General features: G+C 40.4%; 2 protein-coding genes across 2 annotated transcripts in view; one reads left to right on the top strand and one right to left on the bottom strand.

The window, feature by feature from the left end:
* Smp_152800.1 (putative chromosome region maintenance protein 5/exportin) overlaps positions 1-547 on the top strand; it is a gene marked incomplete at its 5' end in the record, with an annotated part of 28,942 nt that extends 28,395 nt beyond the window's left edge. Inside the window, one exon of the mRNA XM_018794061.1 lies at positions 310-547. Coding sequence (XP_018648511.1) covers positions 310-465 — 156 coding nt within the window. The 3' untranslated portion in view covers positions 466-547. The remainder of the gene's footprint in view (positions 1-309) is intronic.
* Positions 548-5,443: 4,896 nt separating this feature from the next.
* Positions 5,444-12,326, bottom strand: Smp_152790 (ras-related GTP binding rag A,B/gtr1; the record flags this gene model as incomplete). The annotated part of the gene is made up of 7 exons (XM_018794060.1): positions 5,444-5,544; positions 10,681-10,844; positions 10,889-11,151; positions 11,820-12,042; positions 12,077-12,143; positions 12,182-12,281; positions 12,315-12,326. The coding sequence occupies 7 exons, from the start codon at positions 12,324-12,326 to the stop codon at positions 5,444-5,446; spliced, it is 930 nt and encodes a 309-aa protein (XP_018648510.1).
* Positions 12,327-18,886: the final 6,560 nt, after the last annotated feature.

The raw sequence follows: 18,886 nt of genomic DNA, 5'->3' as shown, positions 1-18,886 counted from the left end.
GTGGTGATACTCACTGCGTTTTGTCATTCCAATTTTCAAGCTGTTCCTCACCAACCCATGTCAAAGTTATCTAGAATTTAGTAATTTTCTCTATATGTCTAGCACATATCAGATTATTGGTGGCACTTTTATTTAAAAGAATACTGTAATTTTCAATCACCGTTTCCTACTTTTAGAAAGTAGTCTAGGTTTTAATTGAAATTTCCACTCTATTTCAGGTTATCTGAAAACAGGAATAGTTATTCTTTTAGAATTAGGTAACATTAATCCATGTTATATGCTCTAGTAAACACCTTGTTTTCGTTTTAGGTTCCTCTGAGTCAACGTTTTCGTAATGAATTTCAAATACACAATATACCTCCTCTACACCGACCCAAGTGGATTCGTATACGTGAGAAAAGGGATACATCGCATATTGAAAACGATTTCGGTCTTACAAACTTATTTGCTAATACAACTAACTAAATTACACAAATCAGAAATTATAATTGTGTATATTTCTTATTAATGAAGTTTTTATCCCCACTTCTGTTACACATCTAACATCAATAGTTGCTTTTTTTAACTGAAATTTTGTACCAAAGTTGAGAAAATAGTCGGTAGTTGATCAGCGTCTGCGCTCATTACAATAACTTCCAGCTTAAGTGTCAATCATAATCATCGCGGTAACTCCGCCTATAGCCCTTCTTGGGTTAATGCCGGTAACTAGTCCAACCAAAGGAAGAAGGTTGGGATAAAGCATAGGGGACAACCTTGCTAAAAAAGGCTAACCAGAACAAACAATTTAAACTCTGCTCTGGGAGTTAAAGGGTCTTCATTTAGAAGAATTATGACGCCTCATGGTGAATGCTGAGATTCTTCGGAGGTCAAGAGGTCGATGTCCCTTCTAACAACCAGAGTAACAATTAATATAGGTACATGGAATGTCCGGACAACGTGGGAGGCCGTGAGGACTAATCGAATAGCTACGGAAATGAGGAGATACAACTTGGAGGTGCCCGGATTAAGTGAAACCCACCGGACCCAAGCTGTACAGAAAAGATTAGATTTGAGAGAGACGCTGTTGTTCTTCAAAACAATGAAGGAGGGGTGGTCACAATGAATGTTATCCAGTGATATGCACCTATTAATTATAGCAACAAAGACGATAAAGATCAGTTTTAAGAGAGGCTGCATGTAGTTGTGAAGAAGTGCCCAGGAAAGAACCTGATCATCCTGATGGGATACCTAAACGCCAAAGTCGGAATGGACAACATCGAGTATGAAGATATCATGGGACGTCATGGACTAGGAGAAGGAAGGCAATGATCGGTAAGGCAAAAGCAGCATCCCTACAATTGAATAACATATGGAAATCAAAACAACTTTCAGCCAACATCGAAGTCAGAATCTTCAATGAGGACGTCAAGACAGTTCTATTGTACGGAACTGGGACTTGGAGAACTACCACTTTTTTTCATATTCTTATCTATGAAGTGGTCTGGATAGCCATTTTGCGTCACAGTTTTCTTGAGGAATGCAAGTTCGCCAATGCACTCCGTAATAGATATCCGGTGTATTCGGTTATATAAAGAGGGAATAAGAATTTTCTTTCTGCCTAAAGGAACCCAACTGTAGAAGTTGGTCAGCTGGCCATTCCATATTTGTTTTCTAAGTATGGGTCTTTTGTCTATATATTTCACTGTTGAAACTGAACTGGACATTGAAGGTACAACGTAACAATAGTTCTTTCAAGTGGTCAGTCGGCAGACCTAGATCTATGTTGTTAGAATCAATATACTCACATATATAGCATATCGTTTCGGTTAAACGTACACTAGTGAGCAAAGAATTAACGTCAAGAGAGGAAATGTGTTTTCCAGATTTATTAACTTCCTTAACATCAATATCATACTTTCTAACTGATTCCAATTTTTCAGCCAACCATTGGGCGATTCGGTGGTATGGTGAACTCGACATATCCTAATTAGGTCGTAACGGCAAACCAGGCTTATGTACTTCCGGTAATTCATATAAGCGCGGGATGATCAAACCCATCGGACGTATGTGATCATATAAGTCTGGGGCTAGTATCCCCTTGTTCTTAAGATTTTTAACAACATCCGTTAGCTGTTTTTCGATTTGCGGTGTTTCGTCTACTTCTCTAGTTTTGGAAAATTTGATACCAATCCCCCGGATTAACCTCATTTTATCCAAATATTCTTGGCGATCAAGTAGTACTACACCAGCCCGTTTGTCAGGTTTTTACTTAGAATCAAATCCTTATTTTCAGGAGCATTAGCTGATCCAAATGGTTCTTAGTTAATAAGTTATTCTTACTACACTGTATATTAATGTATCCATGACTACAGTCCAATAATGTGGATTTAAAATGCTGAAGATCTTTTGGGAATGTCGTCACGAGACCATAAGTTTGATTTGATAGATTTTCGGATCGTATTTGCGTATGAAGTCTACTGTATTTGGAGGTGCTATTACAGAGCTTGAGACCCAATGATAAGGCCTGCATTTGTATTGACGAAAGCGTAATAGAAGAGTGACTAAATACATACTTTTCCGGATGTTCTGAAAACCCGCGTTTGCAAAAATCGGATATGCAACGCAATCTGTCCGTATATATTTTTTCAGACACCAGGCCTGATGAAAGTTCCAAGAAAAGTTGTCCTATGGCCCACCAAATATCATGTGACGAAATTACCCATCAGGATACCGGCCTCTATGACCTTGTCTGTGCTAAACCAATGATGCACTGACTAGCACGAGTAGTCTTCAGTCAGCTCCGAAACTCTGTATGGTAGTTACTCTCCTAATTCAGACCGTCCAGAACACAAATAACAGTCGCTGTATGAATTGTATACTTCAGACATACGTGGTTTATATACAAGTAGACCAGAGACCTCATCACATCACAAAATGAAAAATAATAATTATACAAGATCAAGCCAAAAGTGGCTGTGGGTATAGGGGACTGCAGATTAACAGACGAACAGATTAGGAATAAATTAAGAATGGCATGTCGTTTAGTAGTAGCCAATAGGTTAAATGACAGCTAGTGATAAAGGAAATATATATAATCTAGCTACTTAATTATCTAATAAAAATATATCTAGAGATAGTCCGTATATAATTCTTGGCAGTTACTATTCATTTATTCTCCGTTCAGATATAACAAAAGTAAAGTGGTCTACTGAAGTGAATAACCAATACACTTACTGTACATTTAAACGTTTTATGTTGTGCTTAGACCTATCATAATAATACAATTCAATCTCGTACTGCATACCTCGAAATTGAGTTATTGATTGTCTTTTTAAAGTTCTAGACTTATTGGGATTAGTTCTATTTCGTTATTTCAAATTCACGTCAACACACCCAACTACTTGACTCAATATGGTCAGTCTATGCGGAAATACGGACCTGACTGTCTTTCATTTAGAGTAAAATAAATACATCCTGAAGATGCTTTTATGCTTGCTCAAAATGTTCTGGAAACTGTACTATATCAGAGTTTATGCCATCTGAATACTTCAAATCGATAAGCTTGTCTCTTGGATGATTAATCTTTGGCGAAATTAAACTGGGGATAGTGTGCACCTAAGCAAATTTGGAGAAACTGGACATTTAAACGTTTCTCCAGGCCTTGGGAGAATTCTGTGTCCTGAAATTTACGAATAATTAATTTTTTCCCGCAAGACTCATTGAAATCACGAACCGATTAATGTTAGACCACCGTTGAAAACCTGGAAGCACTGGACGGCCGTTTCATCATAGCATGAAACTCCTCAGCAGTGTAGATTCACAATCCTTCACGCGGGGTTCGAACTCATGACCCTCGGCGTTGCGCGCGAACACTTAACCTCTAGTCCAGTGAGCCGGCATCCAAAGGCGTTAATGTCTAATTTCAACAAAAAGGTTTATTCTCTTTAAAATGTCTTTTTTCCTCTACCGATATTCATTTCCCACTTGTATTTCTTCTAATGCGTCTACTTCTCCCCACATAGTTGTCCGCTCCGTCGGGGAGGAGCTCAAACTCTTAAAAAAACCGACCCTTTTTAGAGGGTTACATCTTTTAACGTTTTGAAGACAGTATATATTGGTCGCACTAGATCCTAGAGTCATAGCTGAATTGAGACAGAGTCCGAGCTATGAAGCCTCTAATATGTGATTTGGAGGGTGGTTTAAAGAGAATATCATTTCCGGAGCACTGGTGTCACACGTGGAAGAGGAAGGTTGTTAGTAAAAGGAGGAAAGATTTGGAAATAAGTAAGATCAATTTTGAACACGATGAGTTTAAGTGCCGTAAGAGAAATGAGGGCAATGTCACTTTTCAGTAGTCCATAATGTGGGACGATATATCTTCTTGAGATACCTGGGAAAGAAAACAGGGGTAGTGGTAAACTTGATTAGCCGGAAGCGTGATCACAGAACCTAAAGGATAATTGTTAAAGAGTCAATTACAGACGGGCTATCAATGAGTAGTTCCTAATGTGTTAACTCTACCTTTTAAGCCTCATCATTAATTCGTGGGGCAAGGTGTTTATAGGGTAAATATTTGTTAGCGCTTTCATTCCGTTGTGTGAGAAGTGTCATGGAGGATGTTAGCTATTTTTCGAAAACATTTTTCCGGCATCACACCCCATTACAGTTGGTAGTATAAATTCTTTCTCAAACTCTAGATTGCCTATCTCATCTCCATCCCTTCCTGTATCGTCACGACAGGCAAGTCTAATTGCCTCGTCAAGGTACCAACTATGGTCTGGCCTGTAAGCTGATGCCTCGAATGAGCTTAATACCTGCCTAGTAAGGGCTTGGAAACAAAACAATGATAGTTAATTATACAATCAATTATCAACATAATTATGCAAATTTTTACAATCAAGATAAGGATTGGAAAAAGATAACACGTGATAACATAATTAGAAAAATAGCTCATAAAAATCAAAAGTCAGGAAATCTGTTTAAGCATTTTCATAGCATGAATACAAACTGTTTTGAAACAATTACTTAGGTGGTGTTAATCAAGCAAAATTGTTTTTACGTGCTGATCTACTTGAATGAATAATACTAAAAAATGTACGATGAAAAACGATGGGCATTTTGTTGAATATTTCAAAAGTTGGATGTTAAGATGGAAGTTCGACAACAGTAAAGAATTAGAGACTATATAAAAGATAAAAATAATATCCTTAGCCCAATAACAGAAAAATTTCGTCCAGTGACATCAGTAAAATAGATTATGTATACTTCATTTACTATCACAACTTCTTAAAAATGTACAATTCATTAGACAGCAGTAAAACAGGACTGTACAACAACTGACGTATTACGATGACCATGTTTTAAATTAAAAATAAGCAATTCAATATACAGTCATACTGGAATCTCCAGTCAAAAAGTTATCTCATAAAGGAACAAGGAACTGTCAAGAGATCCAAACAAGTGTCTAGCCACAACGAGCTATTGCCGAATGTGGTTGTTCTAATTTTTCCAAATATTCAAAGTGCTTACGTGCATTGCGAATATTCAGCAAAGTTGCAGAAGAGGCTGAAAAAAACCGGAAGGACATGGATTTAAAACAAACTGCGAAATATCCGACATTCGTAAAATAAAATTGATGTAAATCATTTAGTAAGTCATTTGAAACCTAATGGGCAATACGAGACATATCTCCGATCGCTCATACCATCATAATAGTAATTATAATGAAATTAGGAACGCTTGTAAAAATCAGAAATGATAGACAAGTTTTTTGTACACGACCTGCAATATCAATTGGCAAAAGTGGTTACTGAGTTTTATACACTCGAAAGGTACATCTGCTTTTAGATACTAGAGTTTAATAAAGATAGCGTCAACCAACATAATTCTGAGAAGTAAAGAACTGGCATCATTCCACAAAGATCTTAAACTAAGTGTCCAGATTAACAACTATCTATACAATATGGGACATAGCTGCTAAAATTCTGTTACAGCTGGTAGATGTTGAACAAGAATGTTCATCATTCCTGAAAGAAAAGTGAATAAGCTTCAAAACCCATTTTTACTAATCTTCCACTGAATTTTTCTGATGACTGCTTAGATAAACAAAATTATTCACAGAATCCGCGTTTATCAAAGTGAACCTTCTCAACGGAAGAGTGAGATATTTCACTTTCACAAACAATAAACTGGTACATATTGTTAAGTTTATAAGCGTGAAACTTGAAAATAATGTCGCATACGGTTCCAGCTTAAATTAGCAACCATACGTGATTACATACACCTGTTACCCCTCGTGGAGGAGCATAGGCCACCCACCAGCATTCTCCATCCAACTCCTGAACTCTCCTTTCCAGTTGCTGTTCATCCTTTTGATGTCTGCTTCCTTTTCTTGGCGTAACGTGTTCTTTGGTCTCCCTATTTTCTGTTTCTCTTCAGGATTCAAAGTTAGCGCTTGCCTTGTGATGCAGTTTGGTGATTTCCGTAATGTATGTCCTATCCACCTCCAGCGTCTTTTCCTGATTTCCTCTTCAGTTGGAAGCTGGTTTGTTCTCTCCCACAGTAGGCTGTAGCTGATGGTATCTGGTCAACGGAAATTCAGTATCTTGAGTAGAAAACTGTTTAGAAATACTTGTACCTCTTTGATGATGGTTGTGGTAGTTCTCCAAGTCCCAGTTCCCTACAATACAACTGTCTTGACGTCCTCATTGAAGATTCTGACTTCGATGTTGGCTGAAAGTTGTTTTGATTTCCATATGTTATTCAATTGTAGGGATGCTGCTTTTGCCTTACCGATCATTGCCTTCCTTCTCCTAGTCCATGACGTCCCATGATATCTTCATACTCGATGTTGTCCATTCCGACTTTGGCGTTTAGGTATCCCATCAGGATGATCAGGTTCTTTCCTGGGCACTTCTTCACAACTACATGCAGCCTCTCTTAAAACTGATCTTTATCGTCTTTGTTGCTATAATTAATAGGTGCATATCACTGGATAACATTCATTGTGACCACCCCTCCTTCATTGTTTTGAAGAACAACAGCGTCTCTCTCAAATCTAATCTTTTCTGTACAGCTTGGGTCCGGTGGGTTTCACTTAATCCGGGCACCTCCAAGTTGTATCTCCTCATTTCCGTAGCTATTCGATTAGTCCTCACGGCCTCCCACGTTGTCCGGACATTCCATGTACCTATATTAATTGTTACTCTGGTTGTTAGAAGGGACATCGACCTCTTGACCTCCGAAGAATCTCAGCATTCACCATGAGGCGTCATAATTCTTCTAAATGAAGACCCTTTAACTCCCAGAGCAGAGTTTAAATTGTTTGTTCTGGTTAGCCTTTTTTAGCAAGGTTGTCCCCTATGGGATAGGGTTGCTGAGCCTACAAATTCGTTCTCCATCTGTCGCCTCGAAAAGCTTGTTTCACGTGCGCTTATCCGGGGACCCTGTGGCATCTTCGTCTGGTCTTGCTGGCGTTGGTGTCGCACTAAGCGCTAGAGCTGAGGCAGCACTAGTCGATTGGATCCCCATTAACAGTCAGTTATGTGCTGTTAGATTAGAAAGTTCCATCAAAGTGAGAAGAAATCGGCGTGAGAAACGGTGTCTTTTCGTCATCTCCGCCTATGCCCCGACAGATTGCAGCCCGGATGCAATCAAGGATGAGTTTTACCATCAGTTAACAGTTCTTCTCCAGAAAGCGCGTTCGACAGATATTGTAGTACTAGCCGGAGACTTGAATGCACAGGTCGGGCGTCTAGGCACAGAAGAGAGTCGTTTAGGTGGCCGATAGGGACTTGTTGGTCGCAGGACAGATAACGGGGACCGTTTGCTGCAACTGTGCACAGACCACAACCTGTTTCTGGCCAGCTCTAACTTCCAGCACAGTCATCGCCGGTGTGCTACCTGGCGTCCTCCTTCTGCATCCCAAGCCTGGACTCAGATTGATCACATCGCGATCAGCTACCGCTGGCGTGGTTGTGTACAAGACTGCCGCTCCTTTTGGAGTACTTATCTGGAGTCTGATCATGCCCTGGTCTGCGCCAATCTCACCTTCCTTTTCAGTGGCCGAAGGATTGACCACCACCAACGGATCGATGTTAGTAAACTGGCTGCAACTTCTGTTGCAAGTAAGTATCGAGCGGAGCTAGCTTCTAGGCTAGCTACCATCCCACCGAAAAGTATAGATGAGCATTGGTTGCATCTTCACGACGCCATGAAAATGGCGAGTAAAGCCGCTTGCGGCTTCGCGAAACGTCCCGCTTACAAGGACTGGGTTTCTTCTGGCTCCTTACAACTGATCGGAGCCCGTCGGTCTACTCCGGGTGACCGTGAGTATGACCACAAACGAAGGCTGTTACGTAATGAAATTGGGCAAAGCTTGCGTAAGGACCGAGAAGCCTGGTGGTCGGAGCGTGCTAATAAGATGGAAGCAGCAGCTGCATCTGGTAACTGCCGGACGCTCTTCCAACTCATCCGAGCCACCGGCAGCAAGAAGTCTGGTGTGAGTGAAACAATCTACGAGGATGACGGGATGCCAATCACTAACATCTCTCGACGTCTTGGACGATGGGCGGAATTTCTCGAAGGGCAGTTCAACTGACCTGCTGCTCCGGCAACACCAACCAGTTTGTCCTCCCCCCCCATGGCCGGTGACGACTGATCCACTAAACGAGGCGGAAGTTCGCAAGGAACTCCAACTCTTGAAACGCCACAAATCACCGGGCCCAGATGACTTACCTCCAGCTCTTTTTAAAGATGGTGGTGACTTTCTGACTGAGGAATTGACTGTGTTGTTTGCAAAGGTTTGGGAGCAAGAAAGTGTTCCAACATCATGGAATGAGTCAATAGTCGTCCCTATCTTTAAAAAGGGTTCACGTTGTTCCTGTAATAACTATCGGGGGATAAGTCTACTTCCGATTGCGTCCAAACTATTGGCTTCTATCATTCTTCGTAAGTTGTTTAAAACCCGAGAACGATTGACTCGCGAGGAGCAGGCTGGTTTTCGTTCTGGTCGAGGATGCATTGATCACATCTTCACCCTCCGCCAAATGTTAGAACACCGTCATACTTACCGCAGGCCAACAATAGTAGTGTTTCTTGATATCAGGGCTGCCTTCGATTCTTTGGACAGGACTGTTCTCTGAGATTGTCTATTGAAGAAGGGTGTGTCTGACAAGTTTATTAACATCTTAAAGGCCCTACATACAAACACCTCAGGCAGAGTGAGGGCATACAACCACCTTTCTCCCTTGTTTCATTCGAGCAGTAGGGTTGGACAGGGTTTCTCAATCTCACCATCCTCTTCAACTTTGTTATCGATGACATTCTGGAAACAGCTCTGATGGATGTAAGTAATGGCGGTGTGGATCTGCTGCCTGGAGAACGACTTCTCGACCTCGAGTATGCGGATGATATTGTCTTACTGTGCGATAATGCCCAAGGCATGCAATCCGCACTTAATCAGTTGGCAATCAGTGTCCGCAGGTACGGTATGTGCTTTGCATCCTCCAAGTGCAAGGTACTCCTACAAGACTGGCAGGATTCTCATCCTGTACTCACCCTAGATGGTGAGCAGATTGAAGTAGTTGAGAAGTTCGTGTATCTAGGTAGCTACATAAGTGCTGGTGGTGGCGTGAGTGATGAGATTGATGCACGTATAAGGAAAGCCAGAGCGGCTTATGCCAATCTGGGCCATCTCTGGCGTCTTCGTGATGTTAGTCTGACTGTGAAAGGTCGGATCTACAACGCGTCGGTGAGAGCAGTTTTGCTCTATGCTTGTGAAACCTGGCCTCTCCGAGTTGAGGATGTCAGACGTCTCTCTGTGTTCGATCATCGTTGTCTCCGAAGGATTGCTGACATTCAGTGGCAACACCATGTTAGTAATGCAGAGGTTCGGCATCGTGTGTTCGGGCGCAGAGACGATAATTCGATTGGTGTCACCATCTTGAAACACCGACTTCGGTGGCTTGGACATGTTTTACGAATGTCGTCCCAGAGACTTCCACGTCGTGCATTATTTGCCGACTCTGGGACTGGTTGGAAAAAGCGAAGAGGAGGTCAGTGTATGACATGGTGTCGTGGCATGAAAGAGAGCTGCAAAGGGCTAGCTTCTGTTGGTCCTTCACGACTCCCTGGCTGGGGTCCGAGAGATGGTGCAACACAGTGGCTAGAGACGTTATCAGATATGGCTCAGAATAGAAGCCAATGACGGTCCTGCTGTAACCTTCTTCTACTTTCTTCATAAAGAGTGGCTATAACTATCCTGAGAGAGCTCTTCTGGTTGTACATTCAGTTCCCCCCATCACTACTCTTCTCCTTTTCTTTTTTTTCCTTCTTTTATATATACGCATCTTCTTCCTTCTCCCATTCTCATTATTTTGTGTGGCGCATATGTATCCGGTGCCCTTTGTACCAATATATATGTGATTAAATAAATGAATAAATAATAAATGCTGAGCCTATGCCCAACCCTCTTCCTTTGGTCGAGCTTGGGACCGGCATGAATTAACAATCGCGCGAAGCTGTCTTAAACTTTAAACTAAGTGATTAGAGGTACAAACTCAACTGTATTCAGGCTCGTGATAGGTGCACATACCAATCTGTTAAATAAGTACTATCCCTTTTAACAGTGTCATTTATCCATAGAGAATACCAGTAGTAAAAGTGAAAAACTAAGAACTGTTTCAAACTCCGTACACTCACCGATGGATAGATCAGAACATACCACCATAATGTATGTATTGGATGTGAAAACGTCTATAAACGCAGCAAAGTGTTGGTTGCGCAGTTCAATCTTCGTGAAATTTGCTCCAACTTTACTACATGACAATTTGAATTGTTTCACAATGTTGCTTATTTTCTCAAACCTAAATTGTGAAGTTATTAGGACGAATAAACACATAGTTCCTACCTATGAACATCAGAATGTGGAACTCTAGAATGACAAGCAATTTCCAAAAATGTTGCTCTTTCGAATAGAATCACTTCATCAGCTTCCAGTACTTCACAAAGTTGCTTTAAACTACCTTCCAACATTTTGATATTTGGAATAAGTTCATAAACAATTTTAGACCAAGCTTTAAATAATGTTTCATCCCATATTGACGTAGCGAAGCATGAACAAGTGAATGGTTTCGTAACTGCTTCGATATTTTGCCTTCTGACTTGAAATACCTATTTTATGTGTCAATGGGAGGAGAAGTAAAGTTTATCTTTTAAGAAATAAAAGCTACACAGCGAAAACTGACGGATAATCATTTAGAATAGTCTAATCGCTGAATGGCAATTTACAAAACGGAAGGCTCAAAATGTAGAATCTGTAAGTGGTTTCCACCATGGGCTGGCACTAGTTGGAAACCACTGAAATCCATGGGGTTGTAATTTTTTGATTGCCAGAGGATCCCCACAAAAAACCTTTATGGGATCAAAGTGCTATTTCCGAGTTTTTAAGTGAGTCGTTAATTACTTTTAAAGCAGTCGTTACTTTAAAAACTCAAACAATCAGTAAGATATCTCAATGAGAGAGTTTATTCGATGTATCCTTTATCCCCTGCAATTGCATTCAACTGCATATCAAACAGTTAATATACGTGACAAAGATTGATTATGTTTTCAAAAAAGTTTGAACGACCCTCACATAAGGCTTATGTATAAGCTTACTAAATTTGCTGCTCCAAACAATATAGAAGGGTTGACCTAGAACTTTCTGAACGGTAGGATAAACGAAAAGGTGAATATGGCACTGTTTATCTTGAGAGCATGATCTAGCGTCACAATCGTACGCCGTTGAAAGAGTACAACCAAACAGTCAGACTAAAAATAACAACATTGTGGAGACATACTTCATCTTTTTTTTCTTCACTGACTAGGTCTGTCTTATGAATGAGGCAAAAGATTTTCGCGCCGGGGGAATTTTGATTCACGGCATCCAAGCACGAACGGTAGTACGCCAAATCTTTTGATATTTCCCTGCTTTCAATATCGAAAACATAGATTAAGACCTCAACATTTCTGAATATTGTTTCTCTTTGGTTGACGAAATAGCTTTCCATGAATCCATCTTGACTATGGAAAATAGATAAGTATTTGACAGATTTACCCCCCGCAATCCCATAAATTTAGAACCAATCCACCTAGCAGTCGTAGGTGAGTGTGTTCTACGTCCACTAATACGAACAGTCGGTTAAACTATATTTACACATACTTGTAGGACCAAGCCTGCGAGTATCTCGAGCGATAAAGTTTGCAAATATGATACTTCTCATACTCGTCTTGCCTGAACCAGATTTCCCCATCAACAAGACCTATGAAGTGAGCAGCATGATAATGTGCCATACTTTCTTCCTCATTCCAGGGGCAAGGTAAATAAGTCAGTGCGTTTTCAAACCTGCCCGCCGTTTCCTTTTTGCAACCTTGAACGGCCTGACACGAGGCGGTCATTCCGTATTTGATTTGTTGAGGGTCGGTTGGTTGTCCTCTGGGTTCCACGAATATCAGGTTTTCTTGTATTTGCGTCGTTTTTGGCTGTAGTAAATTCGCAAAATCAATGCCAAAAGCGTTTATTTAGCTTACTCTGTTTTGTAGTGTACAATTTGGCTCTTTTGTTGCTTCGTAGCTTGACCTGAGATGCCAATTACCCTACTGAAAAATACTTTGATTAGCTGATAAAAAACGACATTAAAAACCCGCGACAACATGTAACACATAAGCGAGATTCAATGACATGACTTTTCGACCATGCCCATTCCAGGTATAAATTGAGTAACGCACTATAAAAATGTCCCACACTCGATGGCCAATCCCGAAAGTTGAGGTTTTCAATTTATTTAGGAAGAAACAGGAGACTGTGTGACTAATTTTGGTCCTAAAGATAATGTACCATCATTCAATCCGAAGTTTTCGACAAAGTTTATAGATGGAGTTGCAATAACGTATTGAGATGACGGGTCCCGATGAGTTACATACACGCTTGCTGTCATCTTTTGAGGACGTTATTTCAAGACCACTCGCGATTCTCATCAACATGTCCCTTTCACTCACTCAACTCCTTAGAGAATGGAAAGATGCTATAGTCAGTCCTATATTTAAGGATGGTCAGAGACGGATCGTATCTAACTACCGACCTGTCAACCTAATCAGCATAGTCGTTAAGTTACTTGGAAAGATAATGCGGGCTGAGTTGCTAGGTCACATAGATTCGTACAATCTATTAACCCCTGAGCAACATAGGTTTCGTAACAAACACTCATGCTTGACTAACTTATTGCAAGAGAGGATTGGACAGTAGCCCTACATAACGGACTATCTGTCAATGTGATATTCATAGATTTTAGCAAAACGTTTGACAAGGTTTCACACTTAGTTGTTATGCAGAAGCTCTCGAGCTTCAGAATAACAGGTGCTATACAGGAATGGATAGGAAACTCCTTATGTGACTGCAGACAGAGAGTGAGGGTCAATGGAACGCTATCCGAATGGAAGCCGGTCAGAAGTGATGTGTCCCAAGTCACCATCTTAGGCCCTTTTCTCTTCCTTCTCTATGTTAATGAATTGCCGCTATTGCTTAAGCCGTCGATATTATTGTTTGCGGATGATGTCAAAATCTACAGAGGAATAAGAAGTGAGGCTGATCTATTTCATCTCCAAACTGACTTAGACGAATTAGTTAGGTGGGCTCGTGGTTGAGGCCTAGGAGTGAATTCCAGGAAGAGTGTGCTCATGCACATCGGACACGGTAATAGTTACCATTATACGACTGATGACACACCTCTTCCACGCGTTCAATAGCATACAGACTTAGGAGTTATAATAAGTCGTGACTTGAAAACAACTACTCACTGCAACACAGCTTCTTCCAAAGCTTATCGTGCGTTATGGTCACCTCGCCGAGCATTCAGATGCTTTGAAAAGATGTCTCAAATTTTATATCCCACCTACGTAAGACCACACTGAGAGCACTGTATCCAAGCAGTTAGCCAATGTCTGATAAAAGATACTAACTTACTTGAGAGTCTTCATCGTGTGGGGACGAAATTAGTGAAGGGTCTTTCTAAACACCCGTACGATGAGCGTTCAAAACGCCTAAAGCTTCCCCTTTTGTCGTATCGCAGGACGCGATGTGAGCTTATACTCGCATTTCGCACCTTTAATTATGATTTGGGTGTTAACATGTCTTATCGTTTTGCTCCCTACAGCGCTTATAATCTCCGAGGTCATAGCAAGAAGGTTCACAAACTGCGATCTAATAAACTAAAGGTGGGGTCCCGTTTTCCTCATCGAGTGGTCACCGACTAAAACGCCTTATCCGAACAAGTTATATCAGCTTCATCAGTGAACATTTTCAAGGAGAATCTGGATCTTTACTGGAAGGCAATCTGTCAGAATTAACACAGGTTCTCCAACCTACTATCCTTATTACTGAAGACTGTAGACTGAGTTCCGTTTGTTGACTGTTCCCTGGGAATTCGATGGTCGGTTTACAAGTTACTATTCCCAGGTTTGTGAACTGTTTTAGAGTTTCGTCATAAATCTTCTGTTTCAGGATAAGATAAAATTGGGAATGCCGAGTGTAATTTTATCATGTGATTTCGAAACTGTGATAACGTCATTTCTGGTCCTACTGCTTGACAAAGGAAGAAGGTTGGTTTGTCCAACCTCTCGTCATATGGAAGCTTTGGGATTCCAAGAATCAACTGAGCTGGGGTTTCCGAAATATTTTCCAACAACCCAATGAATTTTTAGGCAATGTTCAGATTCAGGTAGAACGAACGCCATATGCGTAGTTAGATGGGTCTTGGCATCCACGCGGCAGAGGGCTATACTTACTGATCAGAGGATTCCTAAACCTCCGGCGTCTGTTGCATGACGGTTTTCGGTAGTTTTAAGTCTCAAATAACGATGACTCCTAAATTATTGCATATCTAGACAACAAGTAGCTCAATATCCTTCACTGTGTTTATATCCGTACTTTGGTAACCATTATCCATTATAATGCATCTGAAAGCACTTTTCGGCAACTGTCGAATTCTAAACCGCTTGGGAGATTTCTGCGGGTTGTTTTAAGGCCCTTAAACACTACCCTCACTTCTTATCTTCATATCGTCGGAATAAAACAAAACCGATTGTAAGAGACTAGGAATGCTATTAATTTACAGGAGGAATCTCGGATGCATTTCATTGGGTCTCGTAGATTTACCTACACCAAACTTACTTAACAGACCAAATTAACTGATTTCCTCAACAGATCAAGATTGCCTGTGAAGAGTTTTGTAGGAACCGCAGGAAAGGATGTCCCTACAGTATATATGTCAAAGTTGTGTGCGAATACCTGGGCCTTTTAGTTATCGTCTTCCAAAAATGACGTGGAATTTCCATCTCTACAAAATGCTGAGATGCCACCTCAGCCCTTAATTCTTTGGTTAATGCGCGAATATAAGCGTTCTGTATATTCTGTAGACTCTTTTACAGGGTTTCATACATACAATCTTTTAGACTTAAGGAGGGTTAGGACACACATATTCCGGGCTTTCCGGGATTGGGATTTTGTCCCATTAGAACTCAGTAACCTTGATCTTCTCCACAGTCTTTTCATTTTTCAGTGAAAATTAAGGATCCTCTTATCAAAGTGTGAGAGGGTGTTTCTTGGATTTCTTGATGTTGTTCAAGGAACGTACGGTTCAGTAACTTTTATGTAGAAATTTCGTAATATCTATCGAATCGTTTGTACTGTGGATTCCGAGTCTATTGTTCAATCCCCTGAAGAGATTAGGTGTACAATTTCTATATTTCCATTCCAAAAGTTTGGTCCATCACAGGCTGACACGTCGTTTTAGACAATGATGTGAAAACCAAAGACTAGAACTTCATGGTCACTCTTATATAAGGGTGGTATATAACTGAGGTTTGTGACACCATTTTCACATTAGGTCAACATTAAATCTAGTAAGGATAATTCGAATTTCAGGTCACACCTAGCTACTTCTTTCACATGTTACATCGGGGGACATTTAATAATCTCATCGACTAGCTTTTGTTCAGAAGAATTTTCTAACAACCCATTCTTCTGGTCTACTGTATGTGTATTGCAGTTTCTTAATGTTAAATATCAACCACTTTTAAACCGAGTGTTGAGACCATATAGCAGTACCCTATTCGCCCTAAAGTTTGGGTTGCAATAGTGATACTAGTATTTTTCTGCAAGGGCAAGTACACGCCATCTTTACAGGCATGATCCACAAATTACATTCGCTGGTTTACAATTCGCTTCCCAAGTAAAGTAGTTAAATAGATGAAATCAATGAAAGTGAATAACAGTACATTCATACAGATGTCTTGGAGCGTTAACGATTTGGTTTATGCTTTAGTACTACACTGAATATAATCTTCAAAATATTTTCCAGTGGCATCGCGCCCACGTTATACACCAGATCCAGGTTCGACATAAGTGTGTCGGAATTCTGGTCGTGCTAAGTATTTATGCAACACAACTACCTAATTTTATAGTCATTATAAAATAGATTTGTAGAGCGCTTGGTGTGAACTACGACTTTGAGGGAGAGCGTACGTAAAGTTTGTTCCAGACGTCAGAAGTTCCATAACTGTGCTCCAAGATCAGGATTCTCAAAAAAGAGGAACAAAGGAGTAGCAGGGCACTTGGGTATGAACGCCCAACAATTCTTAACATTTTGTAGTGGAACGGACAGAGGTATGATAAGTAGGTAGATTAAATTCATACTAGCTCGTGTAGCTGGAGTGGAATGTGCTTAGGGCCTCCAGATGAGAGGATGCAGCAATAAAGAACAATGGGTTGTTACATTTAACAAGGTAGAGTAGGTTCAAATGATGGGAGCGAAGTTCAAGTTAGAATAAGGAAGGCTGTTTATTAGAACAAAAAATGCATCAAGAAAGTAAAGTGCTAAGAAAACTTGTTACCATCTCGTTTATTATCTGAACTTTTTTAGTTGGTTTTTTCATCTGATGCCAGCCACACAGTTTTAATGTAAAAGGCAGAGTTAGCATGTTATAGGTTGTCTTAGTAAAATAGCTAATCCAGAATAAAATTAGAAACACGAGTCTGAATGATGAGCGTAAGAGAACAACTTCAGTATCACAGATTGTTCGGCCTGCCCTCAATCATAAATCACAAAGAGCCTGATGCAAATAAAATGTTCCGCTCCACAAACTTTGGCGGATTGCAGTCATTGCCTTTACCATCAATGTTTTCTGGTCAGTAACTCCACTCACCCTCCCTTTGTGATGTCAGGCTCATTTTAGCTTATTTTTGGATACATATCATACCTCACAAGATGTTCTGTGTGTCACATCTTGTTGTAATACACTGTTTCTACAAGTACCATTTTAAAAGCATATCGAGCAGTTACAAATTATAGGCTATGGGTAAGTCGTCGATGAAGTGCTTTGATTGACTATAGTATGAAGTATAGGTTCCCAGTCACAGTATAGGCACTAAGAAGGGTATAATGCGGGATAGTTCCTTACCAAAGTAAGCGGAAAAGCATAGGAATATATGAAATATAGATAAGATAGCGAGTGGTGAAACCAACTAGCAACTCTTTTCCCTTGAATTTCAAGCGATAAACTACTAGTCTACATGTTCCGCTTCCATGAGATATGCTATTGATAACGATAAAGCGTATAGTATTTCTCGGAAACAAAGCCACCTCCGCCCCTTTATTATTTTGGGTTCTGATGGCTTCGTGCTATATCCAAAAGTGCTTAACCATCATTCTCTGCCGAGGCTTCGCCACCCGAAAATCTGCGATTCTAGGTCTCTTTCGCCATAACTGATCCTAACTTTTGTCCTTTTTCAGCTTTACTCACTTCCAAACAATCAGCAAGCAATAAGTGTTTGCGAACAATAACACCTGACTATTTTGGTTAGTGCCAATATTTCGTCCTATTCCCCGAGACTGAAATGCCACTGCTGGAAGCCCGGTTTGATTTTCCATGGGGTCTTTTTGGGTTCCTAGTCTTTAAACCATCAGCAAGGTGACCCCAGAAATTACTCGGGACATCAGGTAGTTCACTAGGCCTAGTGTCTGTGCAATGCCATACAAAAGAGCTCTTATTCTCCTTGACTCGACAAGACACAAGTGACCTGTCACTGTGATCAGCTTTCGATTTTCTAGCTATGGTAAAATAAACCGAGTTTATGGTATTAGGTTGTTTCCTACACCTGGGTTCCGTTTCTTCGTCAACTTTCGTTGAAATTACAATCACAGGTTTTTACGTACACTTTGAGATGCTGAATGCTTGTCGATTACTTCGGTGATCAGGTAATGACCTGTGTTGATTTTCTCAGTATAAACAAACCTAGCCCTGCAATTGGGTTACTGTGAGTTTCCCGACAGCCGCCTCTTGGAAGGCGGCACACAGAAGGAACCTGGATTTCTGAGTTCATAGTTCTAATTAGTCTTTTTAATGTTGGTTCTCTTTCCATCGGCCGACATGAGTCAAGTGGCCCTGAACTTACTTGGGATGACTGCACATCGAGTTGTGTGTCGACAGACCAATTATAATCATATTCATTTTTGTTGAACTTGCCAATTTTCTTTTTGGCAGCGTTCACATTGGCTTCTGATAATACGCTCTTTAAGTCCGGGCAGCATTCCTAGCAAAACCACACACATATAGGTTTACTAAATCGTGAACTATTCAAGCCAAAGGCAGAATAAACTGAAAGTCTGACGTAATCAATCAAAGCACATATACGAAATAATTCCTCCTAAAAGAACAATGCTATCGGCATCACTGTAATTGAAAACAGTTTACTTCATTGCCTGATGCTCAATAGAAAATAAAAATTATGAGTGTAAATCATAAAGAAAAAATATCAATGTCTTCTTAAATAGATCTTCTATGTCTAACAACAATGATTTAGTTCCATTTT

Source organism: Schistosoma mansoni, chromosome 1 (genome assembly GCF_000237925.1).
Source record: "Schistosoma mansoni strain Puerto Rico chromosome 1, complete genome".
NCBI classification, from domain to species: Eukaryota; Metazoa; Platyhelminthes; class Trematoda; order Strigeidida; family Schistosomatidae; genus Schistosoma; species Schistosoma mansoni.
The sequence above is the reverse complement of the archived record's forward strand: the minus strand, read 5'-3'. Positions and strand labels throughout refer to the sequence as shown.